Source organism: Girardinichthys multiradiatus, chromosome 18 (assembly GCF_021462225.1).
Source record: "Girardinichthys multiradiatus isolate DD_20200921_A chromosome 18, DD_fGirMul_XY1, whole genome shotgun sequence".
Classification (NCBI taxonomy): domain Eukaryota; kingdom Metazoa; phylum Chordata; class Actinopteri; order Cyprinodontiformes; family Goodeidae; genus Girardinichthys; species Girardinichthys multiradiatus.
In genome coordinates, this window is record NC_061810.1 from 38,292,183 (window position 1) to 38,310,983 (window position 18,801).

The 18,801-nt window shown below is 41.8% G+C and overlaps 1 protein-coding gene across 1 annotated transcript; it reads left to right on the plus strand.

Annotated features, from left to right (window-relative positions):
* The first annotated feature begins 6,989 nt into the window (after positions 1 to 6,989).
* c18h3orf33 (c18h3orf33 homolog (H. sapiens)) lies at positions 6,990 to 18,425 on the plus strand. The gene is made up of 5 exons (XM_047390603.1): positions 6,990 to 7,157; positions 7,478 to 7,537; positions 10,337 to 10,496; positions 13,768 to 13,928; positions 15,343 to 18,425. The coding sequence occupies exons 1-5, from the start codon at positions 7,020 to 7,022 to the stop codon at positions 15,604 to 15,606; spliced, it is 783 nt and encodes a 260-aa protein (XP_047246559.1). The 5' UTR covers positions 6,990 to 7,019; the 3' UTR covers positions 15,607 to 18,425.
* Positions 18,426 to 18,801: the final 376 nt, after the last annotated feature.

An 18,801-nucleotide genomic window follows, 5' to 3' on the forward strand; every position in this document is an offset into this window, starting at 1 on the left:
AACGAGTAGAAGAAGCAATTTTATTTGTCAATATGAATATGGAAAATCATGTGAATATATCATTTCAAACATTCTAATTCTAATAAAGAAATTTCACTGAACTGATATAAACATTTAAAATACAGCCCATATAAATATATCAGCTTTGCTGTTCTCTCTAGGATCCTAGAGGCTATGTTGTCTGGGGCCTAAATGCCCCTGGTAGGGTCTCCCATGGCAAACAGGCTCTAGGTGATGGGTCAGACAAAGAGTGGTTCAAGAATCCCTCATGAAGAAAAAAATATCGAGGCACGTGACGTCGCCCGGTACGGCGGAGCCGGGGTTCCACCCTGGAGCCAGGCCTGGGGTCGGGACTCGTCGGAGAGCGCCTGGTGGCCGGGTTGCTCCTCGCGGGACCCGGCCGGGCCAAGCCCGAACGAGAGACGCGCGGCCATCCCCCAGTGGGCCCACCACCTGCAGGGGGAACCGTGAGGGACCGGTGCAAAGAGGATTGGGTGGCGGACGAAGGTGGAGACCTCAGCGGCCCGATCCCCGGATGCTTAGGCTGGCTCTAGGGACGTGGAATGTCACCTCGCTGGGGGGGAAGGAGCCTGAGCTTGTGCGGGAGGTTGAGAGATATCGACTAGAAATAGTCGGGCTTGCCTCCACACACAGCGTGGGCTCTGGAACCCATCTCCTTGAGAGGGGTTGGACTCTGTTCTACTCTGGAGTGGCCCACGGGGAGAGGCGGCAGGCTGGTGTGGGTTTGCTTGTTGCCCCCCAGCTCAGCCGTCTCGTGTTGGGGTTTACCCCAGTGGATGAGAGGGTCGTATCCCTGCGCCTTCGGGTTGGGGAGAGGTCTCTGACTATCATTTCACCCTACGGGCCGAGTGGCAGTGCGGAGTACCCGGCCTTCTTGGCGTCTCTGTCGGGGGTGCTGGATAGTGCCCCTCCCGGGGACTCCATTATTCTGCTGGGGGTCTTCAACGCCCACGTGGGGAACGACAGTGATAACTGGAGAGGCGTGATCGGGAGGAATGGCCTCCCCGATCTGAATCCGAGTGGTGTTTTGTTATTGGACTTCTGTGCCAGTCATGGATTGTCCATAACGAATACCATGTTCAAACATAAGGGTGTCCATCAGTGGACTTGGCACCAGGACACCCTAGGCAGGAGGTCGATGATCAACTTTGTTGTCGTATCATCAGATCTTCGGCCGCATGTTTTGGACACTCGGGTGAAGAGAGGGGCTGAGCTGTCCACTGATCATCACCTGGTGGTGAGTTGGATCTGCTGGAGGAGGAGAAAGCCAGTCAGACTTGGCAGGCCCAAGCGCATAGTGAGGGTCTGCTGGGAACGTCTGGCGGAGCCCTCGGCCAGTGATGTATTCAACTCCCACCTCCGGGAGAGCTTCGACCAGATCCCGGGGGATGTTGGAGACATAGAGTCCGAGTGGACCATGTTCTCCGCATCTATTGTCGATGCTGCTGCCCGTAGCTGTGGCCGTAAGGTCTGCGGTGCCTGTCGCGGCGGCAATCCCAGAACCCGGTGGTGGACACCGGCAGTAAGGGATGCTGTTAAGCTGAAGAAGGAGTCCTATCGGCTGTGGTTGGCTTGTGGGACTCCTGAGGCGTCTGACGGGTACCGTGAGGCCAAGCGTGCTGCGGCCCGGGCTGTGGCAGAGGCAAAAACACGGGCCTGGGAGGAGTGCGGTGAGGCCATGGAGAAGGACTACCGGTTGGCCTCGAAGCGATTCTGGCAAACCGTTCGTCGCCTCGGGAGGGGAAAGCAGTGCTTCGCCAACACTGTTTATAGTGGGGGCGGGGGACTGCTGACCTCGACTGAGGACATTATCGGGCGGTGGAAGGAGTACTTCGAGGATCTCCTCAATCCTGCCATCACACATTCCGTGGTGGAAACAGAGGCTGGGGACTCGGGGTCGGACTCTTTCATCACCCAGGCTGAAGTCACCGAGGTGGTTAAAAAGCTCTGCGGTGGCAGGGCTTCGGGGGTGGATGAGATCCGCCCTGAGTACCTCAAGTCTCTGGATGTTGTAGGGCTGTCATGGTTGACACGTCTCTTCAACATTGCGTGGCGGTCGGGGACAGTGCCTCTGGACTGGCAGACTGGGGTGGTGGTCCCCCTTCATAAAAACGGGGAACGAAGGGTGTGTTCCAACTACAGGGGGATCACACTCCTCAGCCTCCCTGGTAAGGCCTACGCCAGGGTATTGGAGAGGAGAGTCCGACTAATAGTCGAACCTCGGCTTCAGGAGGAGCAGTGTGGTTTTCGTCCCGGCCGTGGAACACTGGACCAGCTCTATACCCTCTACAGGGTGCTCGAGGGTTCATGGGAGTTTGCCCAACCGGTTCACATGTGTTTTGTGGACCTGGAGAAGGCCTTCGACTGTGTCCCTTGTGATGCCCTGTGGGGGGTGCTCCAGGAGTATGGAATCGGGGGCCCTTTATTAGGGGCCATCCGGTCCCTGTACGAGTGGAGCAGGAGTTTGGTCCGCATTGCCGGCACTAAGTCGGACCTGTTCCCGGTGCATGTTGGACTCCGGCAGGGCTGCCCTTTGTCACCGGTCCTGTTCATAACTTTTATGGACAGGATTTCTAGACGCAGCCAAGGGCCGGAGGGGGTCGGGTTTGGGGACCAGTGGATTTCGTCTCTTCTTTTTGCGGATGACGTGGTCCTGCTGGCCCCCTCTAGCCAAGACCTACAGCATGCGCTGGGGCGGTTCGCAGCCGAGTGTGAAGCGGCTTTGATGAGGATCAGCTCCTCCAAGTCCGAGGCCATGATACTCGACCGGAAAAGGGTGGCTTGTCCTCTTCAGGTTGGAGGGGAGTTCCTGCCTCAAGTGGAGGAGTTTAAGTATCTCGGGGTCTTGTTCACGAGTGAGGGAAGAATGGAGCGGGAGATCGACAGACGGATCGGTGCGGCTGCCACAGTAATGGGGGCGCTGTGCCGGTCCGTTGTGGTGAAGAGAGAGCTGAGCCGAAAAGCAAAGCTCTCAATTTACTGGTCGGTGTACGTTCCTACCCTCACTTATGGCCATGAACTTTGGGTCATGACCGAAAGAACAAGATCCCGGATACAAGCAGCTGAAATGAGCTTCCTCCATAGGGTGGCCGGGCACTCCCTTAGAGATAGGGTGAGGAGCTCGGCCATCCGGGAGGGGCTCGGAGTAGAGCCGCTGCTCTTCCACATCGAGAGGAGCCAGTTGAGGTGGCTCGGGCATCTATACCGGATGCCTCCTGGACGCCTTCCTTGGGAGGTGTTCCAGGCACGTCCCACCGTGAGGAGGCCCAGGGGACGGCCCAGGACACGCTGGAGGGACTATGTCTCTCGGCTGGCCTGGGAACGCCTTGGGCTCCCCCTGGAGGAACTGGAGGAGGTGTCTGGAGAGAGGGACGTCTGGGCGTCTCTGTTGAGTCTGCTGCCCCCGCGACCCGGTCCCGGATAAAGCGGAAGACGACGAGTACGAGGAGTACGAGTACGAGCTTTGCTGTTCTCTGTTAGGCACCACATTTGACGAATGACAATAACGGCTAACTGAATCAACATATTTTAGGTAAAATGTAGTCAAAATGTTTAAGAAAAACTTGTTACAAAAATAAAGCAGCTGATGTTGTTTCAATGTAACTAAGATAAGATAAGATAAAATAAAATAAAATAAAACAAGATAAGATAAGATAAGATAAGATAAGATAAGATAAGATAAAATACTTTATTATTTTCCCCAAACTTATTAATTATTAAACTATATAGTTGCAAACTAATATGATTGACTAAGACTAAAAAGCATTAATGGCTCACCTTTTGATAACTACATTAATGAACATTAACGAACTAACAAAAACACGATGCATTAAATTGTTTTGTTTTGTACTGAGCAAACTGTAAAAACGTTTGCAAAATTCCAAGCTAAAAGGCCCTTTGTCCCGAATGTGTTTCTACAGTTCTCAAAAGTTATAGTTTTAGTTGATGAAATTTGGTTTTGTCCTCTAATGTTTTTCAGTGGAAAGGAGCTAGACTATGCAAAATCTTATACAAAGACAGACATGGACTAGCAAGGGATTCTCACAGAATCATAAACTTCAGTCAAAGTACAGCACAGTTTAATTTTTTCCTTGTTAAACCTTGATACCAGGTGTGGGCCTACACAAACAAAATAGTTACACATGGACTAACATTTTACATCTGCAATGATAACAGTATTTCTGTCTGTAGGCTTTCCTTTTGGTGTTCAACTGATCAGACAATTATGAAAGAATCATTGTGTTCATGTACAACTTTGAAGCCTCAGTATTTGTTCCTTGCAGACATTCAGTGTATTCTACACCTTTAAAGTAATGTAGCTATTTTTACAGATCATGACTTTTAACAAACATGCATATCAGAACTATAATATCTTACTGAGAGTAATACTGTCTATTAAGTAATCTGGGTCAAACTGTGCAGACTATCTTAGTGGTATGCAATACATTTAAAATGTGAAGCCAAATTGCAGCACGGCAACATTTGACCAAATCCCATGTTTAAAGTCAAGCCAAATCATCATCTGGGGAATGTCCAACTGATCATTGTCCATTAAAGTGGACATCATGCATCACTGCTTATATTTTGGCTAGAATTTTGACCAAAGCCATGAGCAAATTTGGTTTTGAAAATATTTCAACAGTGCTAAATGTTTCTGCATAAAAAAAAAATGAAACTTCTTGGCTGATGGACAATAATTTAGAAATCTATATGTGCTAGGGGTATGAATGATTTTGAACTTAAATGTATATATAGTGTAATTATTAGCCTGTAACTTACAGTTTTTTGTAACAATAATAATATTTTTGCAGATTAGTTTATTTATGCATGTTAGTGTCATTTAATTTTAGGGATAAATATAAAGATGACATATTAACTCCACTAGCCTACCTGCTGACAGGTTAGTGGAGTTAATATCTAAGTGAAATGAGAATGATGATAGTGACAAACTCCTTGGGGCAGGGACTAGTGCGGTTGTTTTGTCTTTATGTACATTATTTGTACTGAGACATTTTGACGATACTCATCGATTTGTGTTTAGTGTCATGAAAAATATGTTTGTTGTCTTTGTAAAAAAAGTCAATTATTAAAATACACTGTTTAACGGGGGAAATAGAGCGGGTTTGAAAAGTTAAGCACAAAGAGCTGAATGAGTCAGGGAAGAGACGAGCATGTTGAGAAAATAAGCTAAGACAGGACTGTAACCTGTGGCTCTAGAGCCAAATATGGCTGTAAAGGCCCTCCACAACGGCTATTAATAGTTTTGGCCAAAGGAAATAAAAGAACCAAGCTGTATTTTAAAATAAAAGGTAATAAAAATGCTACTTTTGGCTGTTTGTGTGCTTTTATGTGTAGCTGCATTGAATTTCCATAGCAAAATGAACCTAACTCAGGACAATATTCAGACAAATTGAAAAAGTGACTGGTTGCGTAATTTTTAATTGGATTGTTATTTGTAATGTTTTAGAGTTACTGTGTCTGTGTTATGTTTTTTATGTTTTCCACCAGGCTGCAAATTTCCCTACAGGGACAACAATAAAGTTATTATTATAGTGACATTTGGTTGGTTTACTTTTTCTTGTCAGTCAGTCATTTTCTACTGCTTATTCCATAGTGGGTCACAGGGGAGCTGGTGCCTATCTCCAGCAATCTATGGGCGAGAGGCAAAATACGTGTTTTTCCTATTTTATTTCCCATTAAAATGTAATTTAAGAAACTGTATTAATTCCTTTTTTGGAAAGATTTAATATTTTTTTAAAATTGAAATACAGAAATAAAATTATTTCTTTCAATAGGTTCTATTTTCAAAGAGTTTTGTAGGTTTTGCAGCTCTAGAAAAGTTTTATTTAGTAGAACTCGGGGCAAAGCTGTCCAGTTGGGTTGTAAAGGTTGTTGACCCCTTGGCTAAGTAGTCTAAAATAACAACTCTGGCTTAAAATTTCAAGTTTGGTTCCTTCTGACCATAACACGTTCTCCCACAGAGACCTAGATGTTTTACTTTAAAAGACAAGAATTGTATCTCTGATCAACCCACTCCTTGATTGATACACATACTTGCTGTTACTTCCGGAAGTACTTATTGGAAATACCTGCAACTCTTTTATTGTTGCTGTTGTCCTCTTGGCAGCCCCTCACACAATTTTAAGTCTTCCATTTTCATCAGCTTTGGAAAAATGTCAAGTTTTTATAATGCCTCGGTTGTCCCATATTTTCTCCAGCTAATGGTCACTGCCCTCACTATGCCATGGTATGTTCAAGTATGTAATTATAATGATTTATACTCCTGGTGGATTTAGGCTTAAAGCAAACCTCTAATATTACCAACATATTTCTTATGACTTGAAATAATATTGAAGTTTTGGAATTGTCCAATCAGAGCCATTTGGACTCTTAGGTAACCTCTCTGCAAACCATGGCTTTATAACTGAAGGATGCAGATGAACAAATGCCAGTAAACCTTTTTATGGTTGAGTCAGATTCACTATAATTGATGGCAGGTGTGAACTTAAAAACACAAAGCATTCGTTTAAGAGTGTGCATATTAATGCAATTAGGTTATTGCAGCTTTTTTTTAAACCCCACCCCTATTTTTTAACTCAAATTGTACAGTATATGTCTAATTATATGTGAAAAGGGTTTATAAATGAAACGTCAATTTCACACGGGTGTGTCCACTTTTGAACGTAATGTTCTATAGTATTATTGATCTGTTCGCTGCATACAGATTCCAAAGTCAGTGCATTTAGTAGACATGTGAAAATCTATTTGAAAAAACAAACAAACAAATGTTTTAATACCTAATGATGATTTTAAACGCTTTGGAAAAAAAATCCTGAGTGGGTTTATTTTTTTAAATTTTATGTAAACAAAATGCGATGAGGAGGTGCGCCTGTCATGTCCACATTACACCACAAGGTGGAGACTCGAACCCAGCCCTCCTTTTAAACGGCCCTCCCATAAAGGCGGGCCCTCAGATCCATCGAGAAAATGTCAACAACATGCCGGAGTCTTCCAGAGAAACAGAAACCGAGGAGAGTGGGAGGAACAGACAACAAAGAGACCAAGAAAACCAGAAGTCTCGCAACGTCGTGTCAGTAATATCTCAGTTAGTGGACGATAATCTGACGCTTGTGCGGGTAGGACGCTTTGCTTTCGGTTTGTAGGAGGCAGCGGCATGGAGAAGTGTGGATGTGGTGCTGTTGTGAAACGAGAAATCCGTGGTTTTCCTGTGAATAAAACACGTCCAATCAGCTCTTAGCACTTCTTCTCTATAATGTGGTGTCAGTGATTCAGCACAATGCGCACATGCCCCATTATCATCAGCTGTCAGCGGCTTCTTTTACTGCTGTTTCGCTACCACTGTCATTGTCAAACTACAGGCTGTGCAGGGTGTGAGATTTCTCCCCTCTTATCACCTCTGCACACCCCTCAGACCTCTCTCTCCTGTCTCACACAGAACATTAGCACCGGTCTGGCTGTTGCTGGTGTGGTTGTAATCGCAAGGAGCATCAGAGTGGTAAGCAGTAGGCCTGAACTGCTGTCAAATGTGACCTGAATTATACACTAAGACACAATTTGGATAAAATATCACTTTTGGTGTGGAAAAATGCCTGGCAAAAATATTGACCCCTGTTGAATCTTTTCACATTTTGGCACATTACAGCCACACTCTTATGTGTTTTATGGGGGGTTGTATTAGTTGGCCAACACAAAGATTCATTTTAGTGAAGTGCAAGGAAAGGCTTTGAAATCTTGTTTAAAAATACTTTACCATCCAACTCCTTTATGCTGATATCCTTAAATAAAATGTACAGGTCCTTCTCAAAATATTAGAATATTGTGATAAAGTTCATTATTTTCCATAATGTAATGATAAAAATTTAACATTCATATATTTTAGATTCATTGCACACTAACTGAAATATTTCAGGTCTTTTATTGTCTTAATACGGATGATTTTGGCATACAGCTCATGAAAACCCAAAATTCCTATCTCACAAAATTAGCATATTTCATTCGACCAATAAAAGAAAAGTGTTTTTACTACAAAAAACGTCAACCTTCAAATAATCATGTACAGTTATGCACTCAATACTTGGTCGGAAATCCTTTGGCAGAAATGACTGCTTCAATGAGGCGTGGCATTGAGGCAATCAGCCTGTGGCGCTGCTGAGGTCTTATGGAGGCCCAGGATGCTTCGATAGCGGCCTTTAGCTCATCCAGAGTGTTGGGTCTTGAGTCTCTCAACGTTCTCTTCACAATATCCCACAGATTCTCTATGTGGTTCAGGTCAGGAGAGTTGGCAGGCCAATTGAGCACAGTGATACCATGGTCAGTAAACCATTTACCAGTGGTTTTGACACTGTGAGCAGGTGCCAGGTCGTACTGAAAAATGAAATCTTCATCTCCATAAAGCTTTTCAGCAGATGGAAGCAGGAAGTGCTCCAAAATCTCCTGATAGCTAGCTGCATTGACCCTGCCCTTGATAAAACACAGTGGACCAACACCAGCAGCTGACACGGCAACCCAGACCATCACTGACTGTGGGTACTTGACACTGGACTTCTGGCATTTTGGCATTTCCTTCTCCCCAGTCTTCCTCCAGACTCTGGCACCTTGATTTCCAAATGACATGCAGAATTTGCTTTCATCCGAAAAAAGTACTTTGGACCACTGAGCAACAGTCCAGTGCTGCTTCTCTGTAGCCCAGGTCAGGCGCTTCTGCCGCTGTTTCTGGTTAAAAAGTGGCTTGACCTGGGGAATGCGGCACCTGTAGCCCATTTCCTGCACACCCCTGTGCACGGTGGCTCTGGATGTTTCTACTCCAGACTCAGTCCACTGCTTCCGCAGGTCCCCCAAGGTCTGGAATCGGCCCTTCTCCACAATCTTCCTCAGGGTCCGGTCACCTCTTCTCGTTGTGCAGCGTTTTCTGCCACACTTTTTCTTCCCACAGACTTCCCACTGAGGTGCCTTGATACAGCACTCTGGGAACAGCCTATTCGTTCTGAAATTTCTTTCTGTGTCTTACCCTCTTGCTTGAGGGTGTCAATAGTGGCCTTCTGGACAGCAGTCAGGTTGGCAGTCTTACCCATGATTGGGGTTTTGAGTGATGAACCAGGCTGGGAGTTTTAAAGGCCTCAGGAATCTTTTGCAGGTGTTTAGAGTTAACTCGTTGATTCAGATGATTAGGTTCATAGCTCGTTTAGAGACCCTTTTAATGATATGCTAATTTTGTGAGATAGGAATTTTGGGTTTTCATGAGCTGTATGCCAAAATCATCCGTATTAAGACAATAAAAGACCTGAAATATTTCAGTTAGTGTGCAATGAATCTAAAATATATGAATGTTAAATTTTCATCATTACATTATGGAAAATAATGAACTTTATCACAATATGCTAATATTTTGAGAAGGACCTGTAGTGCAACCAGTTGCTTTCAAAATTGACCTGATTTGTTCATTTTTGTAAAAATCCAGCTGATATATGAAGGCCTCAGAGGTTTGATAGAGAACATTAGTGAACAAATGGCATAATGAAGACCAAGGGACACAGCAGACAGGTCAGGGAAAAAGTTGTGCAGAAGTCTAAGCGGGATTAGGTTATAAAACATCTCAAAGAGCTCTGTTCAATCTATTGTCTAAAAATGGAAAGAAGGATAGCAAAACTGCAAACCTACCAAGATATGGCTCTCCACCTAAATTAACCAGCCAGGCAAGGAGATTATTAATTAGAGAAGAGGCCGAGATGCCCATGGTAACTCTGGAGGAGCTGCTGAGATCTATAGCTCAGGTTGGAGAATCTGTTGACGGAAAATAAACTATTAGTCATGTACTTAAAAAACCTTGTCCTGTTTAGAGTTTGCTATAAGGCTTGTAGGTGAACCTCAAACATGTGGAAGAAGGTACTCTGGTCAGATGAGGTCAAAATTAGACTTTGTGGCTGACACACAAAACGCGATGGAGTAAAAAACAGACTGTCACCCAGAACATACAGGCCCTACCATGAAACATGGTGGTGGCAGCATTATACTGTTGTAATGCGTTGGTTCACTTGGGCCTAGGTTCACCTTTCATCAGGACAATGAACCTAAACACAAAACCAGAGCAACAAGGCAATGGCTTACATTAAATTATACTTATGTGTTAAATTGGCCCAGTCAAAGTCCAGAGCTAGATCTAATTGAGAATCTGGCAAGACTCGTATTCTGACAAAATGTGAAAACGTTCAATGAGTTTGACCACTTTTGCCTCGCTGTATATTGTAATTTAGGGATTCCTTAAATATTGCCGCTCAGTCTCGTTCCATCTCTCCAGGTCACAAAATTTCAAGGTGCATCTGAGATCCCTCTTCGTTTCATTGAGAGGAACGTCAGCCTTCGAGGAAAAGTTCATTCCATCACAGAAAGAGGAATTGAAGTGGAGCACGTCCCGATTTATCTCCCAGGCATCTCTCCTTTACTGTCGAGGCACCGCGGTAATGTTGGGGTAATCTGCTGTTTTACATAGGACATACAGGGGTTGGACAATGAAACTGAAACACCTGGTTTTAGACCACATTAATTTATTAGTATGGTGTAGGGCCTCCTTTTGCGGCCAATACAGCGTCAATTCGTCTTGGGAATGACATATACAAGTCCTGCACAGTGGTCAGAGGGATTTTAAGCCATTCTTCTTGCAGGATAGTGGCCAGGTCACTACGTGATACTGGTGGAGGAAACGTTTCCTGACTCGCTCCTCCAAAACACCCCAAAGTGGCTCAATAATATTTAGATATGGTGACTGTACAGGCCATGGGAGATGTTCAACTTCACTTTCACCAGTCTTGCTGTGTGTATTGGTGCATCGTCCTCCTGATACACGGCACCACCTTCAGGATACAATGTTTGAACCATTGGATGCACATGGCCCTCAAGAATGGTTTGGTAGTCCTTGGCAGTGATGCGCCCATCTAGCACAAGTATTGGGCCAAGGAAATGCCATGATATTGCAGCCCAAACCATCACTGATCCACCCCTATGCTTCACTCTGGGCATGCAACAGTGTGGGCGGTACGCTTCTTTGGGGCTTCTCCACACCGTAACTCTCCCGGATGTGGGGAAAACAGTAAAGGTGGACTCATCAGAGAACAATACATGTTTCACATTGTCCGTGGCCCAAGATTTGCGCTCCTTGCACCATTGAAACCGACGTTTGGCATTGGCATGAGTGACCAAAGGTTTGGCTATAGCAGCCAAGGAGAGTTGAGGTGCACATTTAATTCTGCCGTGATTTGGGCAGCCGTGGTTTTATGTTTTTTGAATACAATCTGGGTTAGCACCCGAACATCCCTTTCAGACAGCTTCCTCTTGCGTCCACAGTTAATCCTGTTGGATGTGGTTCGTCCTTCTTGGTGGTATGCTGACATTATCCTGGATACCGTGGCTCTTGATGCATCACAAAGACTTGCTGTCTTGGTCACAGATGCGCCAGCAAGACGTGCACCAACAATTTGTCCTCTTTTGAACTCTGGTATGTCACCCATAATGTTGTGTGCATTTCAATATTTTGAGCAAAACTGTGCTCTTACCCTGCTAATTGAACCTTCACACTCTACTCTTACTGGTGCAATGTGCAATCAATGAAGACTGGCTAACAGGCTGGTCCAATTTAGCCATGAAACCTTCCACACTAAAATGACAGGTGTTTCAGTTTCATTGTCCAACCCCTGTACATTTGCTCTTGTATGTCTTAAGAACTGGCGACAGATCTCCCAGCCCAAAAACAAACCAATAAAACAGTTAATAAGAGAGTAATAAGCACTAGAACACATTTGAGTGTGCTGATTATAATACAAACACAAGCAGGATTTCTGTGAAAGAAACATTTTTTCACCCTTCATCTGGAAGGAAACACCGAAATATTTGAAGTACAATTATGTTTTAAAATAAACAAATCAAAGGCAATCATACAAACAAAGAATAAAATGATATCCTAAATATATCTAAAACTAATACAAATATTAGTTAAAACCTTTAAAAAGGAATAAAAATGATAATATAATACCTAAATAAAAATAAGGAAATAAGAGGAAAAACACAAATAAGTACATTAACAAAATTGGATCAGATCTTTTATGTTTTAGTTCTTACTTTTGGCATTATTAAAACCTGCTACCAGAAGACCTAGAGGCTCAGGAGGAGGGCTCCTAGAATAAAAAGAATCCCTTATAAATGAGATGGGCTATGATGGTTGAGAGCGTTGTAAACAACCAAAACGGTGTTGTAATTAGTCTTAAAGAGGATGTTTGATTTGCAAAGTGGCTCCTGAATCACAGCTCTAAAATAAAACGTCAATCCATAAAGCTACCTTGCTCATCAGTTTGCCAGTGTTAAAGTTTACAGAATGTGCACCTTTTATCTTACTATCGTATTTGAAGCTTGTTAGATTTACACTGGCTACCTAGGGGAAAAGTACTTATGTTTTCATTTACTTTCTCAGCCAGAATTTACTTTGCTGAATATACAGAGCCTTCTTAGAATATTAATGAACCTTGAACTTCAAAGTTCATCGTTCACGTGCTGAACACAAAGTAATGTATCATTGTGAATTGAAAATAATAGATTTTTTGGGGGGGATTTTGGCAAATAAAATTATGAAAAGTATGTCATGCATTTGTAATCAGCTCCACTGAGGTAATACTTGTTGAGCCACCTTTTGCTACAGTTACAGTTGCAAGTTGTTGTCCTGCTAGATGGGACGAACCTCCCCACCACTCTCAAGTCTTTTGCTGCTTCTAACAGGCTTTCCTTCTGCTTTTAGTTCCTTCTGTCTTCCCATTTACTCTAACCAGCTTATTTCTCTCTTCTAAGGAATAGCATCCCCACAGCATAATGCTGCCACCACCATGTTTCAGAGTGGGAAGGATGTGTTTAGCTTTAGCCTGATCTCCTACATTGCATGTTACATCTCATGGCTTTATTTCAACATTAGGTTTCTTCTTGCCAATTTTCCATTAAGGACAGATTTATACAGTTATTAAATAAGTTAGAATATTACATCAGACCAATAAAAAATTTATTAAGAGATGTAGGCTCATTGAAAAGTATTTTTAATGCCTGCTTCAAAGGTGTATATAAGTCTGCAAGCCACTGGAAACATTAAAACCATCCAGAAAAGGGCATTGACTGATTTTAATCTCTTTATAATATTGTGCAGTTGTTCTATTGCAATAGGTGCATTTCATAAAGTACCATTTTAGTATTCTTACTGAGGATTTCATTAGCTTCGCCATTAAAAATACTGATTATAGGAAAGATTGGATGTTCAGTTCAAGAAAATCGTTAATCTTGGTTATTTGTTTCTAAATCTTTATTTATTAGATTGCTAACGAAAGGGTTTTCAGTCTCTCCAAAAAATTGAGAATTTGTTTCTTACTAAACTAGAATTGTATTCCGAAAAGACACTGAACAGCTGGAAGAGAACTACATTTATCACAGTTTTTTTATCCACCTTCATTAAACATTTTTCAGTGCTGGCACTTTTGCAAGAAAGTCCATTTTTCTAAACATTAGGATTCATTAGGCCCCAAATACGTATGTGCTGAAAATAGAGTTTAAGACTGTGAAGTTTGCACAGTCTCAAATGTAAAACTAAAGTGTATGCAAATGTTTTGGATCATGCAACTGAGCATAAAAGACAACCCCTCAGCAATAACCAGGGATTTACTGTAACATGGATCATGGATACTATTTCTGTCCCCTGTTCAGATGTGTCTACATCCCCACTGCTTGTGCATCTGGCAGGAGTGGAGCTGACACCGGCAGGAAAGATGTGGCTTCAGAAGAACCTGGTTCCTCCTCAAACAGTTTGGCTAAAACTCATCAGCCGAGAGGACAACACACTGCACTGCTTGGTGTCTCAGAGCAGGGTGAGGTATCTAATCATTTTAGCAGGTAAAAGATGTCTTTTACCTGCTAAAATGATTAGCAGGTAAAAGATGTCTTTGACACTTGTGTTATTTGTCAAAATCAAGAGCGGTGCACTTCACATTTAGAGCTGTGTAAAAAGCTCTGAAACAAAGTAATCCTTTCTTGCTGTAGCATAATCTCATAGTAAAAATCAAATACGAAGCCAACCGTTAATTTGATAACAATTTGTCCAGCTTTTTTGGAATGTGTTGCAAGCATCAACTTTAAAATAAATGAATATTTGCAAAAACAGTAATAAAGTTAAAACATTTGAACATTAAATACCCTGTCTATGTAGTGTATTCAGTTGCAAATAGGTTGAACAGGATTTGCATCTGTTTTAGTTATATTTTACACAATGTCAAAACCTTATTGAAACTGGGGTTGTAAGTCTAAAAAAGAGAAGAGCTCATTACTTTAACTTACACCTCATCTATAATCAAAGCCAAAATTTAAACAGTTTAAAACAAACAAGGCTGGAAGAGGAACCAAGTTTATCTTGTACCAAGCACAATGAGGAGGAAGCTGAGAGAGGTAAAAATATTACCACAGCTGTTAGAGAACAGCTGCCAAGAATCCATAACACCTATTAGGCACTGTCAACATGCCAACTGGTTGTTGAGGGAAGCAAACCTGAAAAAGTGTTTTATGTCTATTATCATGAATGTGTGGAGTTGGGTGGACACTGGAACCATGTACTTTGATCATATGAGACTAAGGATGAGCTTTTTAGCATCAAACACTCCAGGTGGGTTTGGCATGAATGGTTCACATAACAACAGCGATTAAAATGTTTAAAACAACTAGAACTGTGATAAAAAAGGCTTGAAGTTTATCTTGCCACCATGTAGACTGTTTCTCAAAGGGATGAGACAGGGATCTTTTAAAAGATAAAGCACTGTAAAAGAGAATCAGTTTTGAGGAAAATAATTTAGCTCTTTGCATTTTATCTGACAATCGTATGTCAAGAATATATGACACAGATTCTCTTTTGGATTTGAGTCAGGGCTCTGGCCATGCCCCACTTCAAAACGTTAATACTACTTCCAGTCAGAAGAAGCAAGTTGATCAAATAAAAAAATTACTTTAAACCCTTAATCTGCCAGGAGTATGAACAATTTGGACTCAAATGTACAAACGTCTTTTTAAACATCATTCCGGACAAATATGATAAAGGAACAAAAACTAGTTTATGTTGGGGTTGGGAACTTATTTCAGAATGTATAGCTGGTGAACTATTTCATTTTAAGTTGGCTGAACTGAATTTAGAAATAGTCCTTGTTAAGGGTGAACTGGCACAACACTAATTATAGTAGCCTTTCTTTCATGCTTTTTGTTTTGTAATCTTCTAACCTTCTTCTATCTCTCCAGCAGGGGTCAATATGGAACTACTGCATGAATGAGGAGCTTCTTAGGCGCGGCCTGGCTCGCAGCGCACCCATCAGAGGGGTCTTGCCGGGCTCTCCCCTCTACTGGCGCCTGCACAAACGGCTGCACAGGGCAGAGGTGAAAGCTGAGAAAAAGGGTCGGGGTCTGTGGAAGAAGGAGAGCTTGTGGGAGAGAGCTTCCAAATCTCTCAAAGACAATCTTTTACTCAGACTGATAGGGAGGATCTTTCAAAGGACTCGAACTGAGTGACTCATTAATCCAAGTCTAACAGTTTGTTGCTGGCAGTTTCGAAAGCCACCATTGTTTAAGGAGATAAATAAATTTTATTGATAGGGTTCGTCCACAACTTAAACTTAGACATCTGAAAGGCACCAGAGTGTCAAACTTTCTTCTTCTTTTCTTTATATAGCATTAATACAGCACACAAAACTTCTCTTGCAAATGTTTAAAAGGTTTATGCAATTTAATTACTGTGTCAATGTTTGACATCATAAAACATGCTGTTAAAAGTGCCCGTTTGAATCAACATTATAATCTTCCAGTCTTCAAGGCCCATTTGTTATTAGCTACTGTGTGTGTGTTTGACTGGGACTTCCCGCTAGGGTGGGACCAGTTAATGGTGTTCAAAATAGTGAGGGGGGGGGTTCCACTTGTCCACTGTTGCTATGGAAGCACTAAACGTGAAACACAAGGCGCACTAAGGGCTGAACTCTAGATTGGTTCATCTCAAACCCCCATGGGAGGCTTATATGTAGCATGTAAGGGGGTACTTAAAAAGCTGTTCCTTTTATGTGTAGTTTGACCAAGGCCTTGAAAGTGGACAAAAGGCAAATAGCATACCTTTGTAATGATAACACTATGTTTTATAATTAGAAGTTAATAAAAAATAGTAAGAAACTGTGATTTTAGCTAATTATTTCATTCCAATTGCTCATGCTTATGTTATTGTTTAACATACAAGCTTTCTGCCAGAATTATACACCATTTGCTTCTTTGTCCGATTAATAAAAAACTCAGAAAAGGAGGAGGTCTGCAAATGAGTCCAAACCACAATGTGCCCTGTGGGTGCAGGGGTCTCGGTGTAGTGAGACTTAGCACTGTAGCAGTCCATCCAAAGGGACACAAGGAGATTACTGCAGGAGGGTCACAGCCATGGAAGGGGATTTTGGATCTGAACACAAAGGCAAAAGAGGAGGAGTCACAGGGCAAGGGAAAGGGAGCGAAGTAGAGGGGGTAAGGAGAGTGGGATGGGGAAGAAAGAGAGACGGGGGGGGGGGGTGTTGATGAATCAGCTTGTCGTCTCTTTTGTTGTGCAAATGTCACTGGGGACTGTTACTGCCATAGAGTCCTGTGATTGGTGGGTAGGTTTAAATTGTAAGGTGCATTCGGGGGCTGATGCGGGTGTAGACTTTGAACTGTCAGCGAAGGAGGAGTAGGAGATAAACCACGGCTCAGATGGAGAAGGAAGAGGAAAGCTTTTAATACCAGACTTCACACACAGCGTGGACTGTTCATTGAACTGATAAGTTTATTTAGTGCACTGTTTGTATGTACATAATACATCTGGTTCATAATACAATGGTTCATCTCTATATTTTGGAATAACATAAAAAAGTTATTTTAGTCATTCAATTGAAAAGGGAAACTCATACATTATGCGGTTTCACTACAGTGATATTTTCAAGTGTTTTCTGTATTTCCATTAATTTAGATGACTATGCATTATGGCTAATTGAAAACCCATAATTCATGTTTCTTAGAAACTTATAGTGTAACAAGACAAATAAAAAGGGATTTTTAATTCAGAAATGTTAACCTACAGAAAAATGTGTTCACAGACTGTAATGTATATACACTCAATTACTGCATTAATGCTGTGCCACATGGAGGTGATCAGCCTGTAGCGCTTCTGAAGTGTTAAGGAAGCCCAGGTCTCTTCACAATACCTCACTGGTACTGTTTTCTTTCCAATCAAGTACAGGGATACTATGGCAATTAACTGGCTCTTGATCAGAATTAAATATAAGTCTGTTTGGATTTATTTTGATTTAATGGCTGCAGAGTTTATAAATGAAAAGGTTCCTACCCCTTTTTCTAAGAGTTCGACTTTAAATATCTGGCAAGCATTAAATATTACTGTCTGTTTTTGACTGTGTAATAACAGGTTAATAGCTGAAACAAAAACTGCATGCCAAACCTCTCTGCCCTAAAACAATTTTAATTAAAGGCTTAAGCCAGGTATTGGTATATTTGGCGATGTGGGCAGGTTTCAAGTCCTCCTGCTAAATGAAATCAGCATCACCATAAAGTTTGTCAGCAGAGGGAAGCATAAAGCGAGTAGACAGCTGTACAGACATTGGACTTGATAAAATACAGTGAGTGGACTAACACTAACACTGACAAATGAAATGGCTCTTCAAATCATCACTGGTTGTAAAAACGTCACACTTGACCTCATGCAACTTGGATTCTTGGACTCTCCACTCTTCCACCAGACTTAGGGGCCATGATTTCCAAATGAAATGCAAAATTATCTTTAATTGAGAAGTGACTTTGGACTTTTGAGCAACAGAACATTCCCCTTTTGGTCAAGTAGGCAACTTCTGACATTATATCTGGTTCAAGAGTGATTTCACACAAAGAATGCATCAGTTGTGACCCATATTCTGGATAAGCCCGTGTGTGGTGGGCCTTGAAGCACCAGGTCCAGCTGCAGTTAATGCCTTTTGAATCTCACCCAAACTCTTGAATGGGCTTCAGTTCCCAATCTTTTTCGTGTTGTAGTTTTCCCTGTTTGAGCACTTCTTTCTGCTGCACTTTTTATTTCTTCTAGCTTTACATTGTACATAATTTGCATGGATGTAGTGATCTGGGAACAACCAGCCTTGTTAACAATAATAACATTTTGTGATTTGACACTTTCCCAGCAGACAGTGACTAAATGCTGGGAATGTGTCAAATCAGCTGTCTTCTAACTGATTTAAAGTAACATTTCTGTGTTAAAAATGATTATTTGTTATATTGTAATATTCAAATTCAACCAATAAAAGAAATTACTTTGTGTTGAATGTGTTCATATAAAATGTGGTTTTCACTTTAAAAATTAAATTACTGGAAAAAGTTATGTTTTTGATAATATTTTAATTTCTTGTGATGAACCTATATTAATGAGTTATTTAAAGATCCTCATATATATTCTTGAAAAAGCTACGCATTAATCTGTGTGAAATGTTTTTGTCAAAAAATATAAATTTGTTGGGAAATAGTTGGAGTTTAGCATTTTTTTCAGTTACAAGACACAAAATAAAGTCTAATCACATTGGTAAATAAATCTTTTAAATGTAATACTTTATAGGTATTTAAAAAGTTGTATTTTATTTTTTCCTTTTCTCTAAATTCAAACAGAAAAACTAAATGATTTCGTTTTATTTACCTTGTGTTTAT